Here is a 26,785-nt window from a genome sequence, read left to right on the forward strand (position 1 = left end):
GCACTGAACCAGGGAAGACAAGACCTATGTTTCAATTCAGATCTGCTGTTGAATTGCCATGTGGTTTCAGGGAGGTTGTTGCACTTCTGTAGAGTGAGGGTTGGACCAAACCATCTGCAGGAGGCCCCTGTTATGCTGCCCCTTGATTCTCATATAGTAAGTGCTTAAATGAATGAGTATTTGTTTATATAGCATGTTCCCCAGTTTTTATGTAAAACTTAACATACTGCATGCCCATATATTCTGAACTCATATTTCAGTTATCACTGGAGTCTCAGCTCCCTGTAGTTAAATGCTGAAGATAAGAAGCCAGTAAATGAAGGCACACTCCAAAAGAGGTCACCGAACAGATCTATGTATTTGAAAGTGTCACTATTTAAAATCATTTGGAAATGGTAATGTCATTTATTTCAAGATGAAAACAGGTATATATACACATATATATATGTAATTACTGAGAAGCTTTAAAAAGAACATAGAACTTCTTGAGTCTACTAAGTGTAAATCAAGGTCTATATAATAAATACAAAAAGATCATCATGCTTCTGAATTGAAATGAAGCCATCATTCTCCTCTCATTTCAATGATTCTGTCAGGCGAATAAAAAAGCTTTGGTCATCCTGAATTTCTCACATTTCCCAGCTTATGATTGACTGATTGATTGATTGATTGACTGATTTTAGTGTTTTAAAATTTAGGCTGTGTAGCTCTCACAATAAACAAGTCAAATATGAAACATGGATAGCTGTAGCTTTCATAAACCAATAATGTAGTTTTTTTTTTCTAAATGGTAGATGTGAGTGCAGAGAATTTTTCATTTCTGTTGTGCTGAGCAGAAGAAAAAAAGAAAGCTCTGGGAAGGTGACCAAGGACCCCAGTGGGAATTGAGGATTCTAATTTCGTAAATAGATCCCTTCCCTGGTTTTTGGTGTTCCCTTGCCTCTCTTCAGTCTGTGGGCTTCTGGAAGTGGCCCTGCCCTGGAGAACATCTGTGTAGTCTAAGCTCTTGGAAACCTAAGGCATACAGGGAACCTGTATCTGTAATTGACTTTACACAATGTCTGTCTTCAAAAGGAGTGTGTGATGGGGGACAATAGTTGTCCTTTAGTTGATATATATACATTTGCCAGAGTATCTCTTGGCCAATTTTATACAGTATTTCTTCTAAAGATTATCAAGGGGGTGACATTAATGCTGTTGCTGTTAGGAGAGATTAGAGGATATCTCTTACTTTCTTTTGTATAGTTAATTGAGTAAAGCGATTGAGGAAACTGAAGTAGGAGGTGGGGGGTTGTCTATAGGCCTAAGTAGTAAATATTTGGTTAGACATTGTATGGAGTTCTTACAGTTAATAGTTTGTGGACTTAACCAGGTACACCACAGCCCAGCTCCCTGAGCTATTTCTTTTATACTTTCTCCCATTTCCTTTCACCACTCCATAGGAAACCAGCCTAACGTAAGTTTTCCTTTAAGCTATCTAATGCTTACAATGCATGTATTTTAATTTTTCATGGAGCATTTAATTAAATCTTTAGTTTCTTACTTGTTTCTTAAGCACCATGATTCTGAGCTAACAGTGCCACCTTCCCCCACCCCTGGGGCTGTTCAGGGTGCTATCAGATTCTTGCTTCTAACTGCTTACCTGGTAAGTGTGTAGCATTCACAAGTTGCCATTCTTTCATACAGTAGTGGACACCCCATTTGTTTCCAACCCCTTGATGCTACAATGCTGTGAAGTATTGTATCAGTGGGATATGTGAAGTATGTGTATCAGTGGGAGAATTTCTCTGAGATATGTAAAGAGAAGAATTACAGAGTTACTGAGCAAATTGTTAATATAGTTGAAATTGCTTGGCTTGGTGAGAAAATCATATGATTCACAGGACCATTTAACTTAAAAGGTGGTATCATTTTATTAGTGATTTAATATTGATTTACAAAATTATGAGATAACAGGGGTTATCAACAAAATTATGATATAACAGAGTTCTGAATCTTCATTTCCACTACTGGAAACTGAGGTAGTCCTTCCAAGGCCACAGATATGGTTGACTATTAATTCTATAATTATCTGACATATATATATTTGCCCAGTTTTTTTTTCCTGTGGCCCTACCTTCTCTAACTTTCTAAGTCATACCTACACCTATTACGACTTTTGAATGTCTTCTTTTTGTCCTCTTCTCTCTCCTGGTTCTGATGGAGTTGAAGTTCAGAATCCTCTGGTCATCTTCCCCTAACATTTCTCCCCTTCTGGAGGTATAGACCAAAATTCTTTTTGGGGTGCAGAAGGTGGGAGTTCTGGCTTCTGTAATTGGTTCTCTGCTGGGCATGGAGTAGTATTTTTTTATATAAAATGCAAACACTGACAAGACCATAGGATAAGAGGGGTACAGTTCCCACCACCAGAGCTCTGTATCCCATCCCTTCCCCTGATAGCTTTCCTATTCTTTATCTCCATGGGAGTATGGACCCAGGGTCATTATGGGGTGCAGAAAGTGGAAAATCTAGCTTCTGTAATTACTTCCCCACTGAACATGAGTGTTGACCGGCTGACCCATACTCCCAGCTTGTCTCTCTCTTTCCCTAGTGGGGCAGTAGTATTTTTAAATGTAGTAGATCCAAAAAAAAATTTTTAACAAATAACAGGTCACATGAACAAGCAAGGTTAAATGTGAGAGACAGACACTTAAATATTTATAAACTTTTGCCAATTTGAGATGAATTAGAAATGAAGAATAAAGTCAAGACAGCTCTGAAGAAAGAAAGGAAAGAAAGAAAGAGAGAAAGAAAGAAATGAAGAAAGGAAGGAAGGAAGGAAGGAAGGAAGGAAGGAAGGAAGGAAGGTCGGTCAGGAGGGAAAATGACTTTGGAGTCACAGAGCCACTCTCTCCATCAGTGTACCTGCCTCCTAGTACCACTCTCCCATTTCTCTAGGCCCTGCGCTTCTTTCAAACCTGGCTGCATCCTATGCATAAAGCTACCTGCTGTTTACTCAGTGACTCCTCTAGGGTGGAGACTATTTTTATTCCCATCACTACTGTCTGTCCTGCTTTGCAGCATCAACATCAAGTCTACAAAATATTTCTCTTACACTGGGGCTGTTCCACAGTCACTGAAGAGGGCTAACACATGCTTTACTGCTTCTCTCACTTCTATCCAACCTTTGCTCCCTGTTCCTCATCATCAATCAAAAGCCCAGGCAGCTTCTCTGGTAGTTCTGAGCCTCTCCTCCTGGGAGTCACACTGTGCTCCCTTTTGGTGGAGGAAACTGCCTGCTGAGAAGCTCCAGCTTCTGGGGCTCCATTTGCATGAATAAACAGTTCTGAAGGGTTTGGTTGAAGCTTTTATGTAAACACTCTCCAAAATGTGTTCTGCACTGCATTATCCCCAGCAATAAAGATTCTGGAATCAAAATTTGGCTGTCAGTTTTATTGATGTTACATAGGGTACAGTAGAATGCAGCTTTCTCTTCTGGAAATTTATTGACTTGGCAGTGCAGAGAGCAATAAAACTGTGTTTTTAATCAGTAAACCTAGCAGTCATGATTCCAGAAGAAATATTGGAAGCGTACATGCCATTGGAAGACTTTTCCCCCTACTGTCTTCAATCTTCTCAGATGCCTGATAAGTAAGTATGGGCACTGAGTGATGTGCTTAGTGGAACTGTCTTCAGGAATAGAGTAAGAGGGCCTCAAGGTGGTATCATCTCTGAGAGACAGTTAATTGAAAGCATTTTTCTAAAATGAAGTTGCTCTGCAGTACTCACTAGGGAGGAACTGTTGGTAAGAGGCTCTGGAGGAGGTGTGAGACTGCAACTATCCTTTTCCTGAGAAAAGTAGTTACAATGCCTGTTTCTCTGCCTGACACACTAAAAGACAGTGAGCAGGCTAAGTGCTTCTATGTCCAAAGGAAATGAAACTACTATCTCAAAGAGGTAGCTGTGCTCCCAACTTGACTACTACTGTGTTATTCACAATAGCCAAGATTAGGGGCTGGTAGTGGCACACCTGGTTATGCACACACATTCCAGTGCACAAGGACCCAGGTTCAAGCCCCTGACCCCCATCTGCAGGGGTAAAGCTTCATGAGTGGTGAAACAGAGCTGCAGGTATCTCTCTGTCTTTCTCTTTCCCTCTCTAGCTCCCCACTCTCCCCCCTCGATTTCTCTGTCTATCCAATAATAAATAGCAAGCTTTTTTTTAAAAAATAGCCAAGATATGGAAACTATGTAAATGTCCTTCAACAGATAAAAAGATATGGGAATTGTGATGTGTCTATCATACATATATACCTAATGGAATGTTACTCTGCCACGAAAAGGAGGAAACTATGCCATTTACAACAGTATATTCTGCTAAATGAAATAAGTCAGAAAAAGTGACACATAATGAGTGGTATCACATATAAGATAGGGGTGGAGGGAGAAAGAGCTAATTTCATAGAACCAGAAAATAGATAAAATGGTATTTACCAGAGGTGGAGGAGGGGAATGGGGAGATGTAAGTCAAAGGTTACAAACTTTCAACTCTAAGTAAGTTCTGAGGGGCTTACTAGAAACAGATAGTTAATATTATGATAGTATTCATTCAAAAGTTGTATAGTATAGATTGTGAGCACTCTTAACACACACATGCAACAGATAACTGTGAAGTGACAGATATTTCAATTACTATGATCTTGGTATTCCTCTCACAGTGTGCATGTATATTGAATCATCATATTACACATTTTAAATACATGCATATGTATATATATTTAAAAGGCATTTAACAATGACCAGTGTCCTTTTGTTTTTGTTGTTTGTCCATGAGTTTCTGAACAGTAGTTTTGTGTCAGCTGTGAACCCTAAAAACAAATAAGTATTCTGACCCCTAAAAAATAAATAAATAAAAATGTGTTTGATTAAAAAATTACACACTGTCTCTATTCAAAATAAATAAATAACTGTTTAATTATACACTGATTCCTTTAGGACTCATATATCATTCCCTTCTGGTTGTGATATTGCCAAGTAACCACTCTTTTCTGAGGCTTTTTTTGCATAGATTTTTCTCTCAACTCTAGAATGTTTAAATTATTCCTGATAGAAATACTCTATGGGGGGACCAGGCAGTGGAGCACCTGGCTGAGCGCATATGTTACAATGCATAAGAACCCAGGTTCAAGCTCCCGGCTCTCCACCTGCAAGGGGGAAAGTTTCACAAGTGGTGAAACAGGGCTACAGATGTCTCTCTGTCTCACCTTCTCTATCTCTGCCTCCCCTCTCAATTTCTCTCTGTATTTATCCAATAATAAAAATGATAAATAAACAAAATAAAAATAAAAGAAATACTCTATCGATGTTCTCCCAAAAAAAAAAAAATGGCATTGGATGCTCCTGTGATTCAGCAGTAGAAGCACTGGTAATGTTGAGACTAACTGACTGACTGACTGGAGAAGATAGTACAAATCCAAACAGGACCATGTTCTTAGTGAGTCTACTTCTCTCCTGTTTGTATAGTTTCTCTTCGTATTTTTATCATGATTACTTCCATTCTACACAAGATAGCTTCTTTCTACCCTCCCAACAAAACCTATAGGTTTTCTAAATCTATGTACTAATTCTATACCTAGTGCTAAACTCCTTCCTTTATACAACTTATCTTTATTAATCCTATAGTAATCCTTTGAAACAGAGATTAGTATCCTACTTTTATAGACAAGTGAATTTAAACATAAGACCTAACCTACTCAGGATCACAAAATCAGGTACTAGGAAAGTAGAGCTTTGGACCTAAGTATGCTTAATCCTAAAGTTCAGAAACTTAACCACAAAATTGCACATTCTCTCAGGGTTCAGACAGTGACACATCAAATAGAGCACACATGTTACAATGCACAAGGATCCCAGTTCAAGCCCCAAACCCCCATCTGCAGTGGGAAACCTTCACAAGTAGTCAAATAGTACTTCAGGTATCTTTCTCTCTCCCTTTCTAGCTGCTCACCCCTCTCAATTTCTGTCTCCACCCAAAATAAATTAATTAATAATGTTAACTATACATTGATAGGCCAAAAATGTCATATTTCTTAATTGACATAAATTAGAATTCTCAAACCAAATCCAATTATTAGGAACTGTATATTCACACTCACACACTTTGTTCATGAATTATTTGAAATTTTAACCTCTATGGCTTTCCTTTTTCTTTTTTCTAGATCATTCAACTATCTCCCTATCAAGGTAATCCCATTTCAAGCTTTCAGAGGACTCAATGAGATCATAAAGATGTAAGTAAAATGCTGTGTTTAAAAAATCCATAGCTAGAATAATACCCAAAATAATAATTTTTAAAAATAAAATACAAATGAAAAAAGAACATTTTTCTAGGATAAATATTATGGCTAAGAAAATCTAGTATTTTTATCTTTATAACACAGTTTATATCTATGGACCTTTGAAATAAGGTATTATTTTTAAGAATCATTCAATTCCAAATAACTAACCTTGCTTCAATGAACTAAATGCATTTTGATAAGTGATGATAACTTTCTCAAACAGAAAAGAAGGTAGATCCCAATCATGAAATTTCTCCTTCTGCTACAGCAGTTATTCCCTTGTGTCACATTTTTTGGATAACACCCACATATAGAAGAAAATATATTGGAAGCTTATTGTACTTCAGAAGACAATCTTTGTATCTAAAATATAATAATTGTATAACAAAAGCACTGTATTTATAGCAGAATTGATAAAAAGGCATATATCAAAAGTGTAATGTAGTCTAGTAATGCAGTATGGTCTCACATTTGTGTCAGAGGTAATCTCAGTCTTTTGTCCCTGGGGCTCAGCATCTAGGACACAAGACCCCCAATGTGAAAAGAGAACCTTCTTTGAGTTCCAGCATCCTCCTTCCTGTTATGCTGAGTCACAGGTCCTAGTTCTCAGACAGCACTTAGACCTGAACAATCCACTGAACTTTGAGATCTTTAAAAGAAGTGTTATGATGTTAATTCTAGACTTTTGGTCCTCTTTAGGTTATTAGCAAATAACAGTCTTAGCCTACACCTTTTTATAAGCTAATGCTCTCATCAACTTTGAAGCCTTCAGTGAAGGAAGGAAAGAAGGAAGGAGGGAGGGAAAGGAAGGAGAGAAGGGGGAGGGAGGGAGAGGGGGAGGGAGAAAAGGCAGGGGAGAGGGAGAGGGAAAGGGAGAGGAAGAGGGAGAGAGAGAAAGAGAGAGAGAGAATATACTCCTGGTCTTTATTTACAGAAAGTGAAAAAGCACTCAAAGAAACAAGTAGTTATAAGTCAAAAGGGGCACTGTGTATAGGAGTTGGCTACCTTGTAATTACTTACCTCAGAACAGGATTTGAGGGAAAGATTATAAAATAATGAATTTGACCAATTAAAACCTCACCAGAAACCAGCTGTTTTGGTCCAGGTCTGTGAATGTTATTTGCCTCTGTTCTCAGGACCTCAACTTCCAAAGCTTTAAAGCAAAGGGGCTCTGACAAGACTTTTCTCAAAGACTGATCCACTTTTAACAATCTGTAACTCTTAGTCACAGGTAAATAAGAAAAAAATCCTGTCACATAAGCAAAAGTCCCTAGTACTTCTATTTTAAGTGCACGTGGGTTGTACGTACCCATCAATGCTGCTAAAGGGAAAGTGTTAGCTCTTTATGATATGAGGGCAACCTGTATCACCCCCATCACTTTTTTATTTTTATTTTTTTAACCAAAACACTGATCAGCTCTGGTTTATGGTGGTTGGGGGACTGCACCTGGGAGCCTCAGGCCTGACAGTCTCTTTGCATAACCATTATTCTATCTACCTCCACCCCTGTTATATTTTAAAGGGTCACAGTGGAGCCCTCCTTTGTTGGGTCCTACACAGCTTAGTATGTAGATGTGGTTATTTCATATGCATACATGTTTTTTCCTCTTTCTTCCCCCTAGTGAAGTCTCTCAGAGTGATTCCCTGGAAAAGATAGAAGCTCATGCTTTTGACAGTCTCCTCAATTTATCTGAAATGTAAGCATCAGCTAACATAGTTTATTGCTGTACACTGTTACCCTCACTGGCTGGAGCCCACTCAGTATTTGTATTCAAGCATCCACTGCTAGGAATCCAAGAGGAAACGACTGCAAGCAATTATGGAGTCTGGGCAGGCACTAATTTCTCAGTGGCCTGGAGGTTGCCATGGTGACAACTACTTCTCCCTGGGAGCTGCATAAACTCTGAAACATCACAACACAAAGTTGGAAATTAAAATTGGCATTGTGGAGTCCTACCACCTAACTCTCTCCTTCAGAAGGGGACAGCGTGGAGTTCTTGGGATATTGGGAAAAATTGGAAACGAGCTTAGAGATGATTAATTGGTTTATTGGGGGCTGTTTGCCACATTCGTTTGTTGAATAAATGGCTCTTGGGTACCTAATGTGTAAAAACCCTGCGATTGGGCAGACATACACTAGCTGTGTTGTTATTAAGGGGATGTTTTTGAATTGATTATTTAGAATAACCCTTTAGGGAGACAGGTAGTGGCACACCCAGTTAAGCACATAGCACTAGTGCAAGGACCCACACAAGGATCCAGGTTCAAGCCCCTGGCCAGCCACCTGCAGGGGGACACTTCACAAGCCATGAAGCAGGTCTGCATCTTTCTCTTTTCCTCTCTATCTCCCCCTCCTCTCTCAATTTCTCTCTGACCTATCCAATAAAATCAAAAAAATGTTCACCAGGAACAGTGGATCCATAGTGCTGGCACCAAGCCTCAGTGATATCCCTGGAGGCAAAAATAAATAGAATAATCCTTTTAAAATTATCATTTTTGTCCCAATTTATGAAAAGGAAATTAACTCAACTTTTAAACTCAAATTTTCAGATAATAAACCTATGGCCCAAAAAAGTTAAGAGATTAGCCTAATACCATATAGAAAGAGCCAGAACTTATAGTGACTCCTATAACTCTCCTTCTGCTTTGTTTGCTCCAAACAAACAAAAAACCTCAAACTTCACCTGCACAGGAGTTGCAAAGGTTAAGAAAAGGGAGCATATGTTAGCAATACACATTATTAGCACTTGTTATTTCTTCTAAGTTGTGCCATTTAATCCTGACAGCCACCCTGCAAAATGGGAAGCTTCAGTGATCCTAAAGGGGCAGAAAAAGTGACAGCTGAGAAAATTCAGTTCGGTGCAGCACCTTAGACAGTGACAGGGCTGGGATTCAACTCCAGCATATCTTTTATTCAAAGCTCATCCATTTTCCATTATGCCACAAGGTCTCCCTGTGAATGGTCCTTGTTGGCATTTATCTAAAGAGAATAATTAATTGATGGGGATGCAAATAACCACTATATGTCCCCCTCAGCCCACAGTGGCTGGAATATAGACAAGGACAAATAAAAATCTCCCCCAGGGTAGTGAAGCAAGAGAGGTGAGATCAATTCACTAAACAAGTACAGATAAATCCAAAATAGAGGATATAATCTGGACTTGGTTATAATATAGAATTGGGGGTGGAGAAAGCCATTACAACTCTAGATGACAGTCATTCCCTAGACATAGAAAACTGTAGAATTAACAGACTTCCCAGGTGAAACTTAAGCATAACTTGTGTTGAGACTCCAACTGAGGAGTTTAAGGAAAAGAAAGATTTTCATGATGCAAAGCAACATCAACATGAAGAAAAATAATGTGGTCTAGGTGTAAGTTTATGGACTCCTCCCACCAAAGGAAGGGATAATAGACTCCTGGCTTTGTTCCCAGTTCTGTCCCCAGCACCTAGAACAGTACATGTGTGTGCATTAAATGTTGTTGAAAGATTGACTAGATGGATGAGTAATCCTATAGACACTTAAGAGATAAGTCCCTTTCAACCTACCCACACAATATCCTTTATGACTGGCGGATGATTGCTTTACTCAGCTGTAAAAATAATTGCAATAAATGTCACTCATCTCTAAAGAATCAAAAGTACATAAAAGCTTGAAATAAACTCCAGTGGTGAGTAATTACAGTAAGGTCTACTAAGCACTGGATGTGAAGCCAGGAGAGCAGGTTTCATTTCACATTCAAGTTCTGCTTGAATTCAAGTTCTCAGCTGCAGGTGGAGTTGAGGGGGTGCACCTGGTTAAGCGCTCACATTACAGTATGCAAGGACCCAGGTGCAAGCTGCAGGGTGGAAGCTTCATGAGTGGCGAAGTAAAGCTGCAGGTGTGGCTCTCTGTCTCTTCTTCTGGATCCTCACTCTCTCCAATAATAAATAAATAAAAATCTTAATTAGTTCTTAGCTGTGTGACTAGAAATCACTCATTCAACTTCCTGATTGCATCATCTACAATAATAAATAAGAATAGCTAATATTCGTTGAGGCTGTGAACCAAATGCGCGTGCATTTACCCACTAAAACATACCCTATGAAAAACTGAGCTTTAAGTGTTATATCTTAAGTACTTAAATGATGTAATTAGAAATGTCAAAATATAAAACAAAACTAATTAGAAATGTCAAAATATAAAACAAACTAATTCAAGAGTTCATCCACCCAGCCAATACTAGATTTTCTCTACAGAATAAGAATAATCATCATTTCCTTAGGTGGGTGTTGCATGGGGGTGAGGGGGCAAAGGTGTTTACTTTTTTTTTTAATTCAAAGTAAAAAGGAACTTGACAATTGCAGCTGTTTTTCAAAGTATCAAAGTTACTGGGGAAACCAAGAAGAACAATATTACCATCATGGTATTATACCTAGCAATTTTCAAAGCCCTACCCTGTAGATTCCCTCTACCTATCCCATTATTTACTACCTATACACCTATGAAACAGGAAGAGATTGTGTTTCTATTCCAGTTTTAGAGTAGATAACATTGCTCAGAGAATTTAGAAAGTTGTGCAGCAACTGATCTATAGAATTGTCATAAAATCCCCCAGATCCAAGACCTAGACTCTGAATAGAGACTCCAAAGACTAAATACCAATCTAGATATTTTTCAGTGTGGCTGTCAGCCCAATACAAAGAGGACTAGTTTGCCTACCAGAAAAACTTGCTAATTTACTCATCTATCCTAAGAGTAGAATGTTTTCATCACCCGCAGTGCACAGGCTCTGCTATGTCTGGGCAGCATCCACTTAGCCAGGAACCCTGGATGTTAGTGCTGCCTAAGAGACAGGAAGGGTGGGGTGGGGGGTTAATGCAGATAGAACAGATTGCCCAGTATGATACTGACACATGTTTTGACAGCATATTGTGAGTATGACTTTCTAGAGATAACCAACCAGCAATCGCCACATCATTTCCATCCTCAGGGTCTCAGGAGGTCTTTTCAAGCATAGAAAAGTTGCTTTATCTTATTGATGTCATCTGCAGCCAGTACCCTCTGTTGGCAGTGGAATTGTGCACACCAATAATAAACATCTATTAAACCGTTCTTTTTCTTTTTTTTTTCCTTTCCCTTTACAGACTGATCCAGAACACCAAAAACCTGATGTATATCGAGTCTGGAGCATTTACAAATCTCCCACGGTTAAAATACCTGTGAGAAATTTTAATATTTTTTAATAATTAGGGAGGGGAAATAGATATCTGAGGAAAATATCAAAGTATTAAAAAGGAAAGAAGAATTTTTTATAATTATTTATTTTATGTTAATGATTTTAATGAGAGATCCAGAAAGATACAGTAAGAGATCAAAGCACACATTAGTTTTGACTTATAGTGGTACTGGGAACTGAACTTGAGGCATCAAAGCTTTAGGCAATGAAGTCTATTGCACATTTATACTATCTCCTCAGTCCTAGAGAAAAAGATGTTTTTTTTTTTAACTGGGAGAGCTGGAGTTAATGAAACACAGCATATTTACATGTGTAAAGTTTCCCAGTTCTGTGTAACAGGTGTCTGCTACTTACTCTTATCTTCCCCAGGTGGAGGACCCCACAACCCCTCACCCCAAGACCTCCTGTTCCCTTCCTTCCCCAGAGTCCCTGGCTTTGGTGCAGTACACCACTCCTAGTCAAGTTTCATCCCACGTTCTCCCTTTCTCACTCTGTCACCCAAGTTCCACTTACATGTGGAGCCATCCAGTATTCACTCTGCTCTTCCTAACTTATCCCACCCAACACTTTTCCTTCTGCTTCAAAGGTCAGGCAAATATGAAGATTACTGAGTTTCTGTTCTGATGTCCAGGATTGGCCTCAGTTCTCCAACATTGGTGATATCACTCTGTTTTTCAGCCCACTCTTTTCCAATATGTTTGTCCCTTTTGTTGCTGTTATTTGCCATTTCTCTTTTTTTTTAATTTCCTTATTGGGAAATTAATGTCTTACATTCGATAGTAAATACAATAGTTAGTACATGCCTAACAATCAAAGACTTGGAGCACTTTTTCATATCTTTCTCTGCCTTTTGGATCTCTTTTGTGGTGAATACTTTGTCCATGTCCTCTCCCCATTTATGGACAGGGCTATTTATTTTCTTGTTGAGTTAACAAGCTCTTTATATATTTTGGTTACTAGCCTCTTGTCTGATGTATGGTATGTAAAGATCTCCCATTCTGTGAGGGGTATCTTGGTTTGGGTATTGGTTTCTTTTGCTGTGCAGAAGTTTTTTAATTTGATGTAGTCCCATAGGTTTAAACTATTTCCTCTAAGTATCTGATAGTTTCTGGTCTAACATCCAGGTCCTTGATCCACTTGGAATTTACTATTGTGTTTGGTGAAATATAGTGGTTCACTTTCATTCTTCTGCATGGCTCAATCCATTTGTTCCAACACCATTTGTTGAAGAGACTCTGCTTTCCCCATTTAATAATCTGAGCACCTTGTCAAAGATTAGATATCCATAGGTGTGAGGGCTTACTTCTGGACTCTCAATTCTTTTTTTTTTTCAGAGTTTTTTTTAAATTATTTATAAAAAGGAAACATTGACTAAACCATAGGATAAAAGGGGTACAACTTTGCACAGTTCCCACCACCAGAACTCTGTAGCCCTTACCCTCCCCTGATAGCTTTCTGTTCTTTAACCCTCTGGGAGTATGTATCCAAGGTCATTGTGGGATGCAGAAGGTTGAAGGTCTGGCTTCTGTAATTGCTACCCCACTGAACATGGGCATTGGCAGGTCAAACCATACTACCAGCCTGTCTCTCTCTTTCCCTAGAGAGAAGGGCTCTGGGGAAATGGAGCTCCAGGACACATTGGTGGGGTTGTCTGTCCAGGAAAGTCTGGTTGGCATCATGCTACATCTGAAACCTGGTGGCTGAAAAGAAAGTTAACATACAAAGCCAAACAAATTGTTGACCAATCATGGACCTAAAGGCTGGAATAGTGCAGATGAAGAGTTGGGGGGTCTCCATTTTGTAGATAGCTAGTAGGCATATTTTATTTAAATTCCAAAGGGCCTTTGGCTATACTAGATATTTTTTTTCCCTTTTTCTTTTTGCCCCTGAGCTGGAAATCTGATATGCCAGTGAATGCAAGTTAATGTCTGGGGAGATGATGTCATGGCGAGAAAAGAACCAGAAAGCTGGATCAGGGAAGAGAGTAGCTCCCTAATATGGGAAAGGGGTATAAATATTGTTGACTATAAACCCCATCGATTGATGTGATCTAGGGCCTATAATTAGCTTAGGGCCCTGTGTGTCCTCTGCATCCCACTAAATGTGAGCTCACATTCCATGGTCATGAGTAGGAACATTCCATGCTACCCCAATATCAACCCATCTTTCTCAGGTGTAGCATAGAGTATGTTGTCCAGCCTCCCTTCGAGGGATGGAACATTCTCTACCATTATTGATCCAAGTTGAAGGCAAGGTCCTATGGGGGTCCATAAAGGGCTCTATTTTATTTTTCCTGATACAAATGATTAGTAATAATGGAGAGAGAGATTTATTCAAGTTCTAGGCCCATCAAGTCTGTTTGGGAATCTCAGGACTTCTCAGGGCCCCAGCTGATGGAATGGCCTGATAGTGACTAAGAAGTCATCATTAAAGTATGCCAGTCTCTTGCCCTTATTGAGATTTTTCAGTCCTTGCTTTGATAAGGTTAGCTTGGCAGTAAGTGACAGAATTGTAACAGGAAGTAGGTAAGGAGGGTATCTAAGTCTAAGTAGACACTATTTCATTATGAATTTTTCACTGACTCACTACAAACTATTGTGTATTCTTGCTTTCAGGTATATATTTTGCCCTAATAGATGGATACATGTGAACATATGTTCTATCTCATGAGACCTGGTCTATATATAGGTTTGTGGTACTTTGTTAGGAAGTGAACCTCCTGGAATAGAATAAGAGAATACCATTAAAGGAAAGGTCTCACCCAAGTGATGAGGGTAAAGGGATGGCTTTCCATGCCTGACATTTCTGGACACAGTCTGAAGTGAAGAATGCAGAGGTGGTACTCATTGCATTGATTAGGTTGGGAACGGTGGATGCATTATTATTTGGCATGAATTGAGAGAAGCATACAGGGAAGTGAACCCCACCCTAGAGGTTCCAGGATTGAGCGAAACATAGGCTCTATAGAGGAAGTGGGAGATTCTCGTTGTCTTAGGGTTTAAGAAGACAATAGATAGTTATTTCTATAAAAAAATTATTTGGCAATTGGGTTAACTTTGAAAAATCCCCTTGTTAGGATTTGCTGTATCATACACACCATCACCATATTTTATGTCCTTTGACATTATTTGTATATAGCTATGCCATCGGTTGCTTTTGTTCTCCCTGGGCTAAGCTTTTAAGAGAGTCAACATATCAAAGATTTGGCCTATGAATTAAAAAGACTCAGTCTGTGCTTTAAAAAGTTTGAGATATTCAATCAGTTTTTCCCCTCTCATATACATAAATAGTGATTTATATGACTACAAATTAATAGGAATGTACATAAACACCATTCTCACCACCAAAAGACTATGTCCCATAACATCCATGTCCCCCCGCAACCCATGAAACTGAACATCCACCCTCACCCTCCACCCAGGTTTTTACTTTTGAGCCCTCATACAAATTTAGTCAAATCCTGCTTTGAGTTTCCCTTTCTGTTATTTTTTTCTCAACTTCTGTTGATGAGTGAGATCATCCTATACTCATATTTATCTTTCTGACTTAGCTCACTTAACATAATTTATTGTAGCTCCATCCAAGTTGGGTCAGAGAAGGTGGCTTCATTGTTCTTAATAGCTGCATAGTATTCCACTGTGTATATATACCACAGCTTTCTCAACCACTCATCTGTTGTTGGGCACCTGGATTGCTTCCAGGATTGACCTATACTTCTTCTTCTAGCATTTGCCCTTCTTCCGTAGCCAGTTAACAGCATCAGGTTGAGCCTGATGTAAAGTTTCGAGACCTCCTTTGAATCTGGAGAGGTGGTAGTCATTGACTATGGTAGTCATTGACTCTGGAGAGGTGGGTCATAGTGTGTCTGTAGCCACAGGGACAGTTCGGGCTGCAATGAGCATAGGTGTACACATATCTTTTCTGCTGGGTGTTATGGAGTCCTTGGGGTATATCACCAGGAGAGGAATTACTGGGTTATATGGAAAGTCCATGTCTAGCCTTGTGAGAGTTCTCCAGAATTATCTCCAGAGATGCTGAACCAATTTACATTTCCAGCAGCAGTGCAGAAGGGTTCTTCAGTCCCCACAGCCTCTCCAGTATTTGTTGTTGCTGTCCTTTTTGAGTTATGCCATTCTCATAGAAGTGAAATGGTATCTCAGTGTTGTCTTTATTTGCATTTCTCTGATAAACAGGAACCTGGAGCAAGTTTTCATATGTTTATTAGCCTTTTGGGTCTCCTCTGTAGTATATGTTTTGTTTATATCCTCTGCCAATTTTGGATGGGGTCATTTGCATTTTTGGTGCTAAGTTTGCTGAGCTCTTTGTATATTTTGTTATTAGTCTCTTGTCTGATATATGGCATGTGAAGGTCTTCTCCGATTCTGTGAGGGAATCTCTTTGTTTGTGTGATAGTTTCTTTGGCTGTGCAGAAGCTTTTCAATTTGATGCAGTCCCACTGGTTTGCTTTTGCTTTAGTCTTCCTTGCAGTTTGGTTTGTTTCTTCAAAGATGTCCTTGAGGTTTAGGTGGGAAACTGTTTTACCCATGTATTTCCTCTATGTATTTGATAGTTTCTGGTCTAACATCCAGGTCTTTGATCCATTTGGAGTTGATTTTTGTTTCTGTTGAGATAAGGTGGTTCAGTTTCATTCTTTCATTCAACCCAGTTTTCTCAGCACCACTTATTGAAGAGACCCTCCTTCCTCCATTTAATACTTTTGGCCCCCTATCAATGATTAGATTGATAGGTGTTGGGGTTTACTTCTGGGCTTTAAGTTCTGTTCCACTGGTCTGTGTGCCTATTTTTATTCCAGTACCAGGCTGTTTTGATGATGATAGCCTTATAATATAGTTTGAGATCTGGGAGTGTGATGCCTCCACTTCTGTTTCTTTTCCTCAAGATTGTTTTGGCAAGTTTAGGTGTTAACTTTGATGGGAATCAAGTTAAATTTGGATACGGCTCTGGGGAGAATATTCATTATGATGATAATTATTCTTCCAATCCGTGAGCATGGGATGTCTTTCCATTTCTTGCTATCATTTTCTATTTCCTTGAATAGTAACTCATAGTTTTCAGTATCCAAGTCTTTCACTTCTTTGGTCAGCTTTATTCCTAGGTATTTTATTGATTCTGTCCATTGAGTATGATGTTGGCTGTAAGTTTGCTATATATGGAATACACTATCTTGAGGAATTTCCCATCTAGTCCCATTTTTTGTAGTGTTTAGAGCATGAATGGCTATTGGATTTTGTCAAAAGCTCTCTCTGCATCTATTGAGATAATCATGTGGTTTTTGGTTTTGCTTTTATTGATTTGGTGAATGACATTGATTGACTTACATTTGTTGAACAAGCATTGCATTCCTGGGATAAATCCCACTTGGTCATGAGGAACAATTTTTCTGATGTGTTATTGTATCCATTTGGCCAAGATCTTGTTTAATATTTTGGCATCTATGTTCATCAGAGATACTGGTCTGTAGTTTTCCTTTTTTGTTGTGTCCCTATCTGCTTTTGGAATCAGGGTGATGCTGACTTCATAGAAGGTGGGAGTATTCCTGTTTCTTCATTCTTATGGAAAAGCTTAAGAAGTATGGACACTATCTGTTTCCTGAAAGTTTTGTAGAATTCATTTGTGAAGCCATCTGGTCCAGGACTTTTGTTGTTGGGGAGATTCTTAATAATGGTTTCAATTTCTTTATCTGTGACTGGTGCACTTAGGTTTTGTAGTTCTGTTTGGTTCAGTTTTGGAAGGGCATATGTTTCTAGGAATTGTTCCATTTATTCCAGATTCTCTAGCTTGGTGGCATACAGTTCTTCGTAGAAGTTTTGCATGATTTTCTGGATTTCTGTGGTGTCAGTTGTGATATCTATTACAGTCCTATTAATATCATCATTTACAATACTATTAATTTGAGTCTTCTCTTTTTTTGTTTGGTGAGTCTGGCTAGGAGTTTATCAATTTTGTTTAATCTTTCAAAGGACCAACATTTGGCTTCATTGATCTTTTGTATGGTTCTCTTATTTCGATGTTGTTTATTTCTGCTCTAATATTAGTGATTTCTGTCCTTCTGATTGATTTAGGCTTCCTTTGTTCCTTTTCCTCTAAGTCTGTGAGGTGTGTAGTAAGGTCGTTCATTTGAGCTTTCTCATGTTGTTTAATATGTGATTGTATGGCTATAAGTTTCCCTCTCAATACTGCTTTAGTTGTGTCCCAAATATTTTGATAGGTTGTGTCTTCATTTTCATTTGTTTCCAGGAACATTTGAATTTCTTGCTTGAGTGACTCTCTGACCCAGTGGTTCTTAAGGAGTATGTTGTTTAGTTTCCAAATTCTGTGACTTTTAATAATTTTCTGTTTGTTGTTAAATGTTAGTTTTACTCCACTGTGGTCTGAGAAGATACTTGGGATGATTTCAATGTTCTTGAATTTATTGATGCTGTCTTTGTGGCCTAACATGTGGTCTATCCTTGAGTATGTGTTATGTGGATTTGAAAAGAAGGTGTATTCCAGTTTTGGGGGGTGAAGGACTCTGAAAATGTCTAAGAGGTCTAGTCTGTGAATCTCTTCATTTAATTCTCTTGTATCTTTGTTGATTCTCTGCTTTGTTGATCTAAGTGTGAGAGGGGAGTGTTAAAGTCTCCCACTATTATTGTATTACTATTGATGTATTTTTGAAGTTCTTTCAGTAGGTGCTTGATGTATTTAGATGGTCCCTCATTGGGTGCATACATGTTAATAATTGTTAAGTCTTCTTGGCTGATTGATCCTCTAATAATTATGTAATGTCCTTGCCTATCTTTTACTAGTTTCTTTAATTTAAAATCTATTGTTTCAGAGATGAGAATGGCTGTTCCTGCCTTTTTTTGTGGTCCGTTAGCCTGTATGACAGTTTTTCCATCCTTTCACTTTAAGTCTGTGTTTATCTTGTTGTGTCAGATAACATTCTTGCAAGCAGCATATGGTTGGGTTATGTTTTCTGATCCATCTCCCCACCCTGTGCCTTTTGATGCGTAAGTTTAAGCCACTGACATTTATTGATATTATTGATTTAATGTATTGTAGTGCCATTGTTTAACAAATTTTATTTGCTCTGATATATTGCAAGTATTATAGTGATGTTCTTGTTTATAAGAGGTCTTTTAGAACCTCTTTCAGGGCAGGCTTACTGATGGACACTTCCTTTAACTGTTGCCTGTCTGAGAAGGTTTTGATCCCTCCATCTAGTTTAAATGAAAGTCTAGCAGGATATATTATCCTTGGTTGATACCCTTTTTCATTCAGGGTTCAATAAATATCTTTCCATTCTCTTCTGGCTTTTAGAGTTTGAGTGGAGAAGACTTCTGATAGTCTTATGGGTTTTCCCTTGTATGTGACTTTTTGTTTTTCTCTTGCAGCCTTTAGGATCCTTTCTTTATCCTTACTTCTTCTCATTGTGACTATGATGTGTCTTGGTGTCTTCAGGTCTGCGTTGATTCTGTTTGGTACTCTCTGGGCCTCTTGAATCTTGATGTCCTTTCTGTTGTTCAGGTCTGGGAAGTTTTCTTCTATAATTTCCTCTAGAATATTTCCTTCCCCTTTCTTCCTCTGGCAGGCCAATTATACGAATGTTACTTCTTTTGAGATCATCCCATATGTCTCTGTTGTTGTTTTCATTGTCTCTCAATCTCTTTTTGTGCTCTTTCACCTCTTTCTTAGTTTTCTCTAAGTTATCCTCTGTCTGACTAATTCTGTTTTCTGCTTCTTTTAGTCTGCTTTCCCTTCCCTCAGTTTCTTTCCTCAGTTTAGCTATTTCAGCTTTCAGTTCTCTAATTTCCTCAAGATAATCAATATTATGGGGGTCTCAACTGTTGTTTCTCTAATACTGCCATTCCTTTCCTCCAATGTTTTTTTTTTTCATTTCTGTGATTAACAAGTTTATTGTTGCTTGCATACTTTTCTTATCTATGGTTACTTCTGGTTGATTTATAGTTTCTTCTGGGCTCTTGTCTTCATTAATTGTAGTAGCAGTTTTATTTGTTCTTTATCTACCCATTTTTTTGATTTATGTGTCTCTTATTGTTATGTTCTGTTGTTCCTCAGTTTTTGTGTTTTGAGTACAAGCAACACTGTACTTAATACCTTTATAACAAATGCAATCACCAACATCAGAAATCACAATAGCAACTAAAGAAAGGATTGAAGCAGTTTAATCACTATCAGTTAGCCAAACAATGTCTCCACTTCATGAAAAAATAGCCACCAAGTCCAAGTGAAGAAGAAAGAGAAAAGAAAGAAGGGATAGCAAGAATAGACAATTATGCAAATCTACTATCCACTGTATATTCTAGGGGTAGCAAGAGGAGAGAGGGAAGTAGAGCAGAGATACACACATAGGGATTCCACTCTGAGTCAGATTTCTTCCCCAAAATAATTCACAAATGAATATCAGTGAATTCAGAAAGCCAAAGAAGGAAGAAAGGAATACAAGAAAAAAAAAAGAGAGAAACAAGAGAGAGAAAATAAAAAAGACAAGAAAAAGAGCTGTAATAAAAGAGCAGTGAAAGGGAAGTTTTTTATTGTAATTTATTTTTATTTTATTTTATTTTTTTAATTAGCTAGGAGAAGTGAAAAGGGGAGAGTGGGTAGAGGAGGTAGGAGTAGTGTAACAAGTTCCTTTCACAATGGATAACATGCCTAGTCCCCTAGCAATGGAAAATACCCTAAGAGTTAATTCTGGTTAACCTATAGCAGGTTAATAAAATAGAGCAGGGTAACAAATCTGTCCCAGATTGCCTCAAGCCTCCTGAGCAGAGGCAGCTGATTGTTAAGAAAGTAAAACAAACAAACACAAAAAAAACACCTCAGGAATAGCCACGAATAGCAAGAATAGACAGTTATGCAAATCTACTATCCACTGTATATTCTAGGAGCAACTAGCAGAGAAAGGGAAGTAGAGCAGAGATACACGCAGAGAGAGTCCACTCTGAGTCAGATTTCTTCCCCAAAATAATTCCCAAACGTGTATCAGTGAATTCAGAAAGCCAGAGTAGGAAGGAAAGAAGGATCACAAGAATGAGAAAAAGAAGGAAAAAAAAGAGAGAAAAGAAAATTATAAGAAAAAGAACAGTAATTAAAGAGCAGTCAAAGGAAAGAGTTATTTATTTATTATTTAATTAGCTAGGTGGGGGAGGGAGAAAGTGGGTGGAGGAGTAGGAAGAGTTAAACAAGTTACTTTAGCAATGGATAAGACACTTAGTACCCTAGCAATGGAAAATGCACTAAGAGTAAATTCTGGTCAACCTGAAGGAGAGAGGGAAAGGGATACACATTTATCTAGTATTGAAAATAAAATAGAACAGAGTAAAAAACCTGTCCTGTCTTCAGCTTGGATAGCTCCAGATTGCTTCAGGCCCCCTGAGCAGAGGCAGCTGATTGTTGAGAAAATAAAGCCAAAAAAAAAACAAAAACCTCTGGCAGTCTTTCCCTGTCTCAATAAGGCTCTGCTTGGCGGAATATTTGTAGCTGGAATTGGCCACTTAGAAAGAGAAAAGGCCAGGGGTTTCAGAAAGGAATAGAATTAGAATGCATGACACCCCTTGGTGGAACAGGAATCTTGGTAAGGAAAGAAGCTCAGTAGGGAAGCCTGCTAGGAGCAGATCTCTGGCCCCCAGGGACTGGTTATGGGGGTGGAGGGGGTCAGGGGTGCGCTTCGGGAATAATAAATAAAAAAATTTTTTTCCTTTCTTTTTACTCTACTTTCTAACCCAAATTGAGTTATAGTCACCTCCTTGGTGTCACCGCTAGGACTCTTTATTGACTGTCCTGCTAAAGGCAAAAATCCTACCATTTCCAGTAGATGTTGTCAGAGCTCAAGCCACTAGCAGCTTCTCATTTCGCCATCTTCCGGAATCCCCTGTAGATTTCTTTTTTGGTTGCATCCCTGTCTGCTTTTGGTATCAGAGTGATGTTGGCTTCATAGAAGCTGGAATGGAGCATTCCAGTGTCTACAATCTTCTGAAAGACTTTAAATAGTAGAGGTATTAGTTCTTCTTTTAAGGTTTTGTAGAATTCATTTGTAAAACCATGTGATCCAGGACTTTTATTCTTAGGATGGTTTTTGAAAACTTCTCAGTTTCATTAGCTGAAATGATGTGCCTGTTCATATTATCTAGTTCCTCTTTATTTAATGTTGGAAGGTATCTAGAAAATCATCCATTTCTTCCAGGTTCTGTAGCTTGGTGGCATATAGTTGTTCATAGAAGTCTTGAATGATATGTTCAATTTCTGCTGTGCCTGTTGTGATATCTCCTCTTTCATTTACAATTTAATTTTATTTGGGTCTTCTCCCTTTTTCCTTTTGTGAGTCTGGCTAAAGGTTTGTTGATATTGTTCACTCTTTCAAAGAACTAACATTTACTTCCACTGATCTTTTGTATGCTTTTCTTATTTTCAATGTTATTTATTTCTGCCCTAACTTTAGTGATTTCTGTCCTTCTGGTTGCTTTAGGGTTCCTTTGTTCTTCTTCTTCTAGGTTTTAAGGTGTGCTGTCAGGTTGTTTATTTGAGCTTTTTCTTGTTTCCTAATGTGTGCATCTATGGCTATGAACTTCCCTCTCAGAATTGGCTTAGCTGAATCCCAAATATTTTGATAGATTGTGTCTTCATTTTCATTGAACTCTCGAAGCATTTTGATTTCTTTTTTATTTCCTCTTTGACCCAGTAGTTGTTAAGTAGTGTACTGTTGAGCTTCCACATTTTGGGAGTATTACTAATCTTCTGTTGGTTGATAAGTGTTAATTTAATTCCACTGTGATCTGAGAAGATGCTTGGGATGATTTCAATGTGCTTGAATTTTCTGATGCTGTCTTTGTGGCCTAACATATGTTCTATCCTTGAGAATAACCCATGTGGATTTGAGTAAAATGTGTATTTCAGTTTCTTGGGATGTATGTCTCTGAAACTGTCCAATAGTTCTAGTTTATCTATCTCCTCATTTAGCTCCCTTTTTATTGATTTTCTGCCTAGATGATCTGTCATGTTGAGAGAGTGGGGGGGTTGAAGACCCCTACTATGACTGTGTTGCTGTTAATATATTACTGTAGCTCTTTCAGTAGATGTTTGATGGATTTAGATGGTTTCTCACTGGGTGCATAGATCTTAATTATTGTTATGTCCTCTTGATTGATCTTCTGAGCATTAAGTAATGTCCATCCCTATCTTCTTAAATTTTATATATCTTAAAGTCTATCATGTCAGATATGAGAATAGATGTTCCTGCCCTTTTTTGTGGGCCATTGGCTTGTATGATAGTTTTCCATCCTTTCATTTTGAGGCTGTTTGTCTTGTTGAGTTAGGTGGATTTCCTGTAGACAGCATATTGTTGTGGTGTGTTTTCTGATCCATCTTCCTACTCTGTGCCTTTTAATAGGTGAATTCAGGCCACTGACACTTAGTAATATCAAAGATTGAAGATATTTTAATGTCATTCTTGTAGATTTTTAGACTGTTCTGATAGGTGGCATATTTATGGTGGTCTGACTGTTTATAGGAGACCTTTCAGAACTTCTTTCAGTGCAGACTTGGTGATAGTTGATTCTTTCAACTGTTGTTTTCCTGAGGTTTTTATGCCTCCATCTACTCAGAATAACAGTCTAGCAGGATACAGTAGTCTTGGTTGAAAGCCTTTCTCATTGAGCACTTGATAAAGAGCTTGCCACTTTCTTCTGGCCTGTTTGTGTGTAGAAGTCTGCTACTAATCTTGTGGGTTTTCCTCTGTAGGTGACTCTTTGTTTTTCTCTTGCAGCCTCCAGGATCCTTTCTTTATCCTTATTCCTTTCCATTCTAAATAGGATGTGTCTTGAAGTCTGGGTTCTCTTTGGGACCCTCTGGGCTTCTTGAACCTTTATGTCTTTTATCTTGTCTAGACTATAGAAGTTCTCAGCTCTTATGTCCTAAAGAGTATTTCCTTCTTGCCCTCTCTTCCTCTGGTAAATAATGCATATATTATTTCTTTTGAAGTCATCCCATAGGTCTCTTTTGTTGTTTTCAGTATCTCTTAATCTCTTTTTGAGGTCTTTTCCTTCTTTTTTAGTTGTCTCTAATTCATCCTTAAACTTCCTAATTCTTTATTCAGCCTCATTTATTTATTCTCTCTCCCCTCTCCTGTTTTCTGGAGTTCATCTATTTTGTTACCCTGTTCTGATACTGTTTTAGCTTGCTCAGCTAGTTGTGTTCTTAGTTCAGCTATTTCAGCTTTCAGCTCTCTAATAGCCTTGAGATAATTTATGTTTTCTTCCAGAGTCTTATTTGTTGTTTCTGCATTTCTGATGACAATTCTTTCAAACTCTTTACTCACTCCTGTGATTATTTCTTTAATTAATGTTTGGATGTTGACCTCACTATTTTTTTTTGCTTCAACCTTTGGGGGGCTTTAGCTGGACTCTTGTCCTGGTTCATTTTTCCAGTATTTATTCTTGTTGGTTTAACCATTCTATCTAGCATATTATGAGGTCCCTCTCTCAGTAGCTTGTTAAGTACTACTTAAGTAAGGTACTTAAAGGGTTCACAGTTGTGTAAATTGACAGTTATTTAAATATTATTTTAATCCCTGAGTTGGAGCACAGTGGTTTTTAAAAGCCTCTTTTTTTCTTTTTATTCTCTGTAGGCCATGGGAGCCTGAGGGCTTTTAAATTATAAGTAGGCTTCTTAGATTAATTCTTCACTCCTTCCCAAGAAATAAAGCAGGGTAGGGCAGAGATAATCCAGTGGTTATGCAAAGAGACTCTCATAGCCTCATCACTAAGCCACCGAGGTATAGCTCTTCTCCTGAGTTTCCTGGTTAGTTCTCTGTCCCCTGGTGTCAGCACAGGGCCTCCCTGCCACTGCTCCAGATTCTGAAGGCAGTAGCAATGGAGACTCACAGTTGCATTTGGTGAGTCTGAGGGGCATCCTTTCCTCCCTTAAGCTGTGTTTTTTGTTGGTGAAACAGACTGGAGGTGGTGTCTCACCTAGTAAATTGCCAGACTTTTACCAGCCACTTAATCTCTCCCTAGGGTCCTCTCTGTCCAATAGCCAAACGTATTTGTACTCACCAGTGATTTGGTGGGTTTCTGAATATGTTCTAGTCCTGCCTTGTCCCAGATGATCACCTTTGGTATTCCTAGTTGGCCTGATTGAGGAGACTGTGTTGCCATTTCTGTTGTACTATAGATTACTTCATTTGCAGTTAGAGTTCCTTTACTTCTTTCCCTATAGGACTACTTGTAGTAATTCTTGCAAGAACAAGTTGTTGGTAGTGTCTATATCTTTGATAGTTAGCCTTGGTTCACTAAGACTGGTCATAATACTATGTCCTTTCTGCCCTCTCTTTTCCTATATATTTGTTCCTTTTGTTGCTGTTGTTTGAGCTCCCATTTCTATTCTACCACAGATTACCTCATTTGGAGTTAGAGTTTCTTTATTTCATTTCCTGTAGTTCTTTCAAGATCAAGTTGTTGGTGAATTCCTCCAGTTTCAGAATATTTGGGAAGCTTTTGAGTTCTTCATCCTTGAAGGATAGGTTTGCAGGATAGAGTATTTTTAGCTGATACTGTAAAAAAATGTCCTTCCATGTTGGGGCTATTTGTAAGCTTGATAGAGCTTAGGGAGAACTCCCCATCTTTGGATGGAGGTCTGAGAAGATACCCTCTTGGTTAGTCTCTCTCAACCGAAGTGAGCAAAAGGGGAAAAACTCAGACTTAGTTCTTTCCTTCTTGACTCTCAGGCCCACAGAAACCCCAATACTTCTCCCCATTAACTGCAGGCCACATGGCCACCTACTTTAATATTCACTTACTCAAAGTCACCTTACCTTCTGATCACAGAAGAACACACCTTATCACACACTCCTAGCAGTGCCCTTTGATGTCCTCAATTTGCATCAAACCTTGCTTATCTTATCTCTATCTTGCCTTAACTTGTTCAACCCCTCTCCTCCCCTCAAACGCCTTTGGGTAATTAAATGCCTGCATCAGGAGACTAATTATCTTGACCTTTATGTATCTGCATCAATTCTTGTCATACCAGCCCCCTACCATAGGGGCAAGCCGACCTTTAAGAAACCTGTAATTTCTGACATATTTCAATAATTCCCTTTGTTTTGTTTTCCATTTAACTCATGTCCACCTGCTAATAAATGAGACCTGAGACTTGATATCTGAGGTCTGAGCATGCTGCAGGTCTCCCCGGTGTCTTTTACTTCATGTCGTCCTGTCGCGAGCAAGAAAGAACCAGTCCGTTACCTTTCCCCTGGAGATCACCCCGCTGGAGACCCCGACACTTCCACTTCCTTCTTGTTTCTCAGCTTCTTCCTTTCTCTTGCAATATTTCTTCTTTGTCCTTATTTTTTAAAGTTTTACTATTATGTGTCTTAGCATTGGCTATTTGAGAAGAAGTTTTTTTGTTTGTTTGTTTTTCCTAGAATAATGCTCAGCTCTAGATCATGGTGGTGCTGAGGTTGAACTAGTGACATGAGAGCCTCAGGCACTAAAGTAATTTTGCATAACCATTATGCTATCTCCCCAGCCAGGGAAGAAGCAGTTTTAAACCTTGTATCTTCCATATTCATCTTCTGTCTTCTAATTTAAATTTAATCAACATTACTTGTCAGTCATTATGATGGGTACTTTCAAGTACATATAGTGTCCCAACTCTTTCTTTCTTCCTTCCTTCCTTTCTTTTTTTTGCCTCCAGGGTTATTGCTGGGGCTCAATGCCTGCACTACAAATTCACTGCTCCTGGAGACTATTGTTTTCCCTTTTGTTGCCCTTATTGTTTTATCATTGTTGCTTAATTTCTCTCTGTCTCTATCAAATAGTAAACAAATAAACAAACAAATAAATGCTTAAAACATGAGATATAAAGAAAAACTTTCTGAATGGAAAGGTAGCTTAATAAAAAAAAATGTTAATAATGAGGGCTGTAGATTTCTCACATGGAGATTAATCTTGGAAAGCCATTCCCACAGAAGGATGCTTTTTACAACTAACACAAGATTAGAATAACCTAGTTACTGAAAGGAAATGGAATACAATACACTGGGAAAATGCAGCTGATGCAATAGGAAAGGACAAGCTGGAAATAGAAATGGAAAAGTCCTGAAAGTTTACTTCCAGTGCCTAGATCTCTAAATAGGAATCTTTAGAGCAGCTTCTCCCATAATGGTAGAGACTTTTAAATTCTGACAACCTTAAGCAGATAAAAGTGTTACTGATAAAATTCAACAGTTTT

General features: G+C 38.4%; 1 protein-coding gene across 2 annotated transcripts in view; it reads left to right on the forward strand.

The window, feature by feature from the left end:
• The window catches only part of LHCGR (luteinizing hormone/choriogonadotropin receptor), a 101,320-nt gene that overhangs the window by 19,030 nt on the left and 55,505 nt on the right, over positions 1 to 26,785 (forward strand). The window contains exons 2-4 of one of the 2 annotated variants that reach the window (XM_007531613.2): positions 6,198 to 6,269; positions 7,940 to 8,014; positions 11,445 to 11,519. In XM_007531613.2, the coding sequence (XP_007531675.1) occupies positions 6,198 to 6,269; positions 7,940 to 8,014; positions 11,445 to 11,519 (222 nt within the window). The remainder of the gene's footprint in view (positions 1 to 6,197; positions 6,270 to 7,939; positions 8,015 to 11,444; positions 11,520 to 26,785) is intronic. The other variant, XM_060187698.1, reaches the window with a different exon arrangement.

Source organism: Erinaceus europaeus, chromosome 3 (genome assembly GCF_950295315.1).
Source record: "Erinaceus europaeus chromosome 3, mEriEur2.1, whole genome shotgun sequence".
Lineage (NCBI taxonomy): Eukaryota > Metazoa > Chordata > Mammalia > Eulipotyphla > Erinaceidae > Erinaceus > Erinaceus europaeus.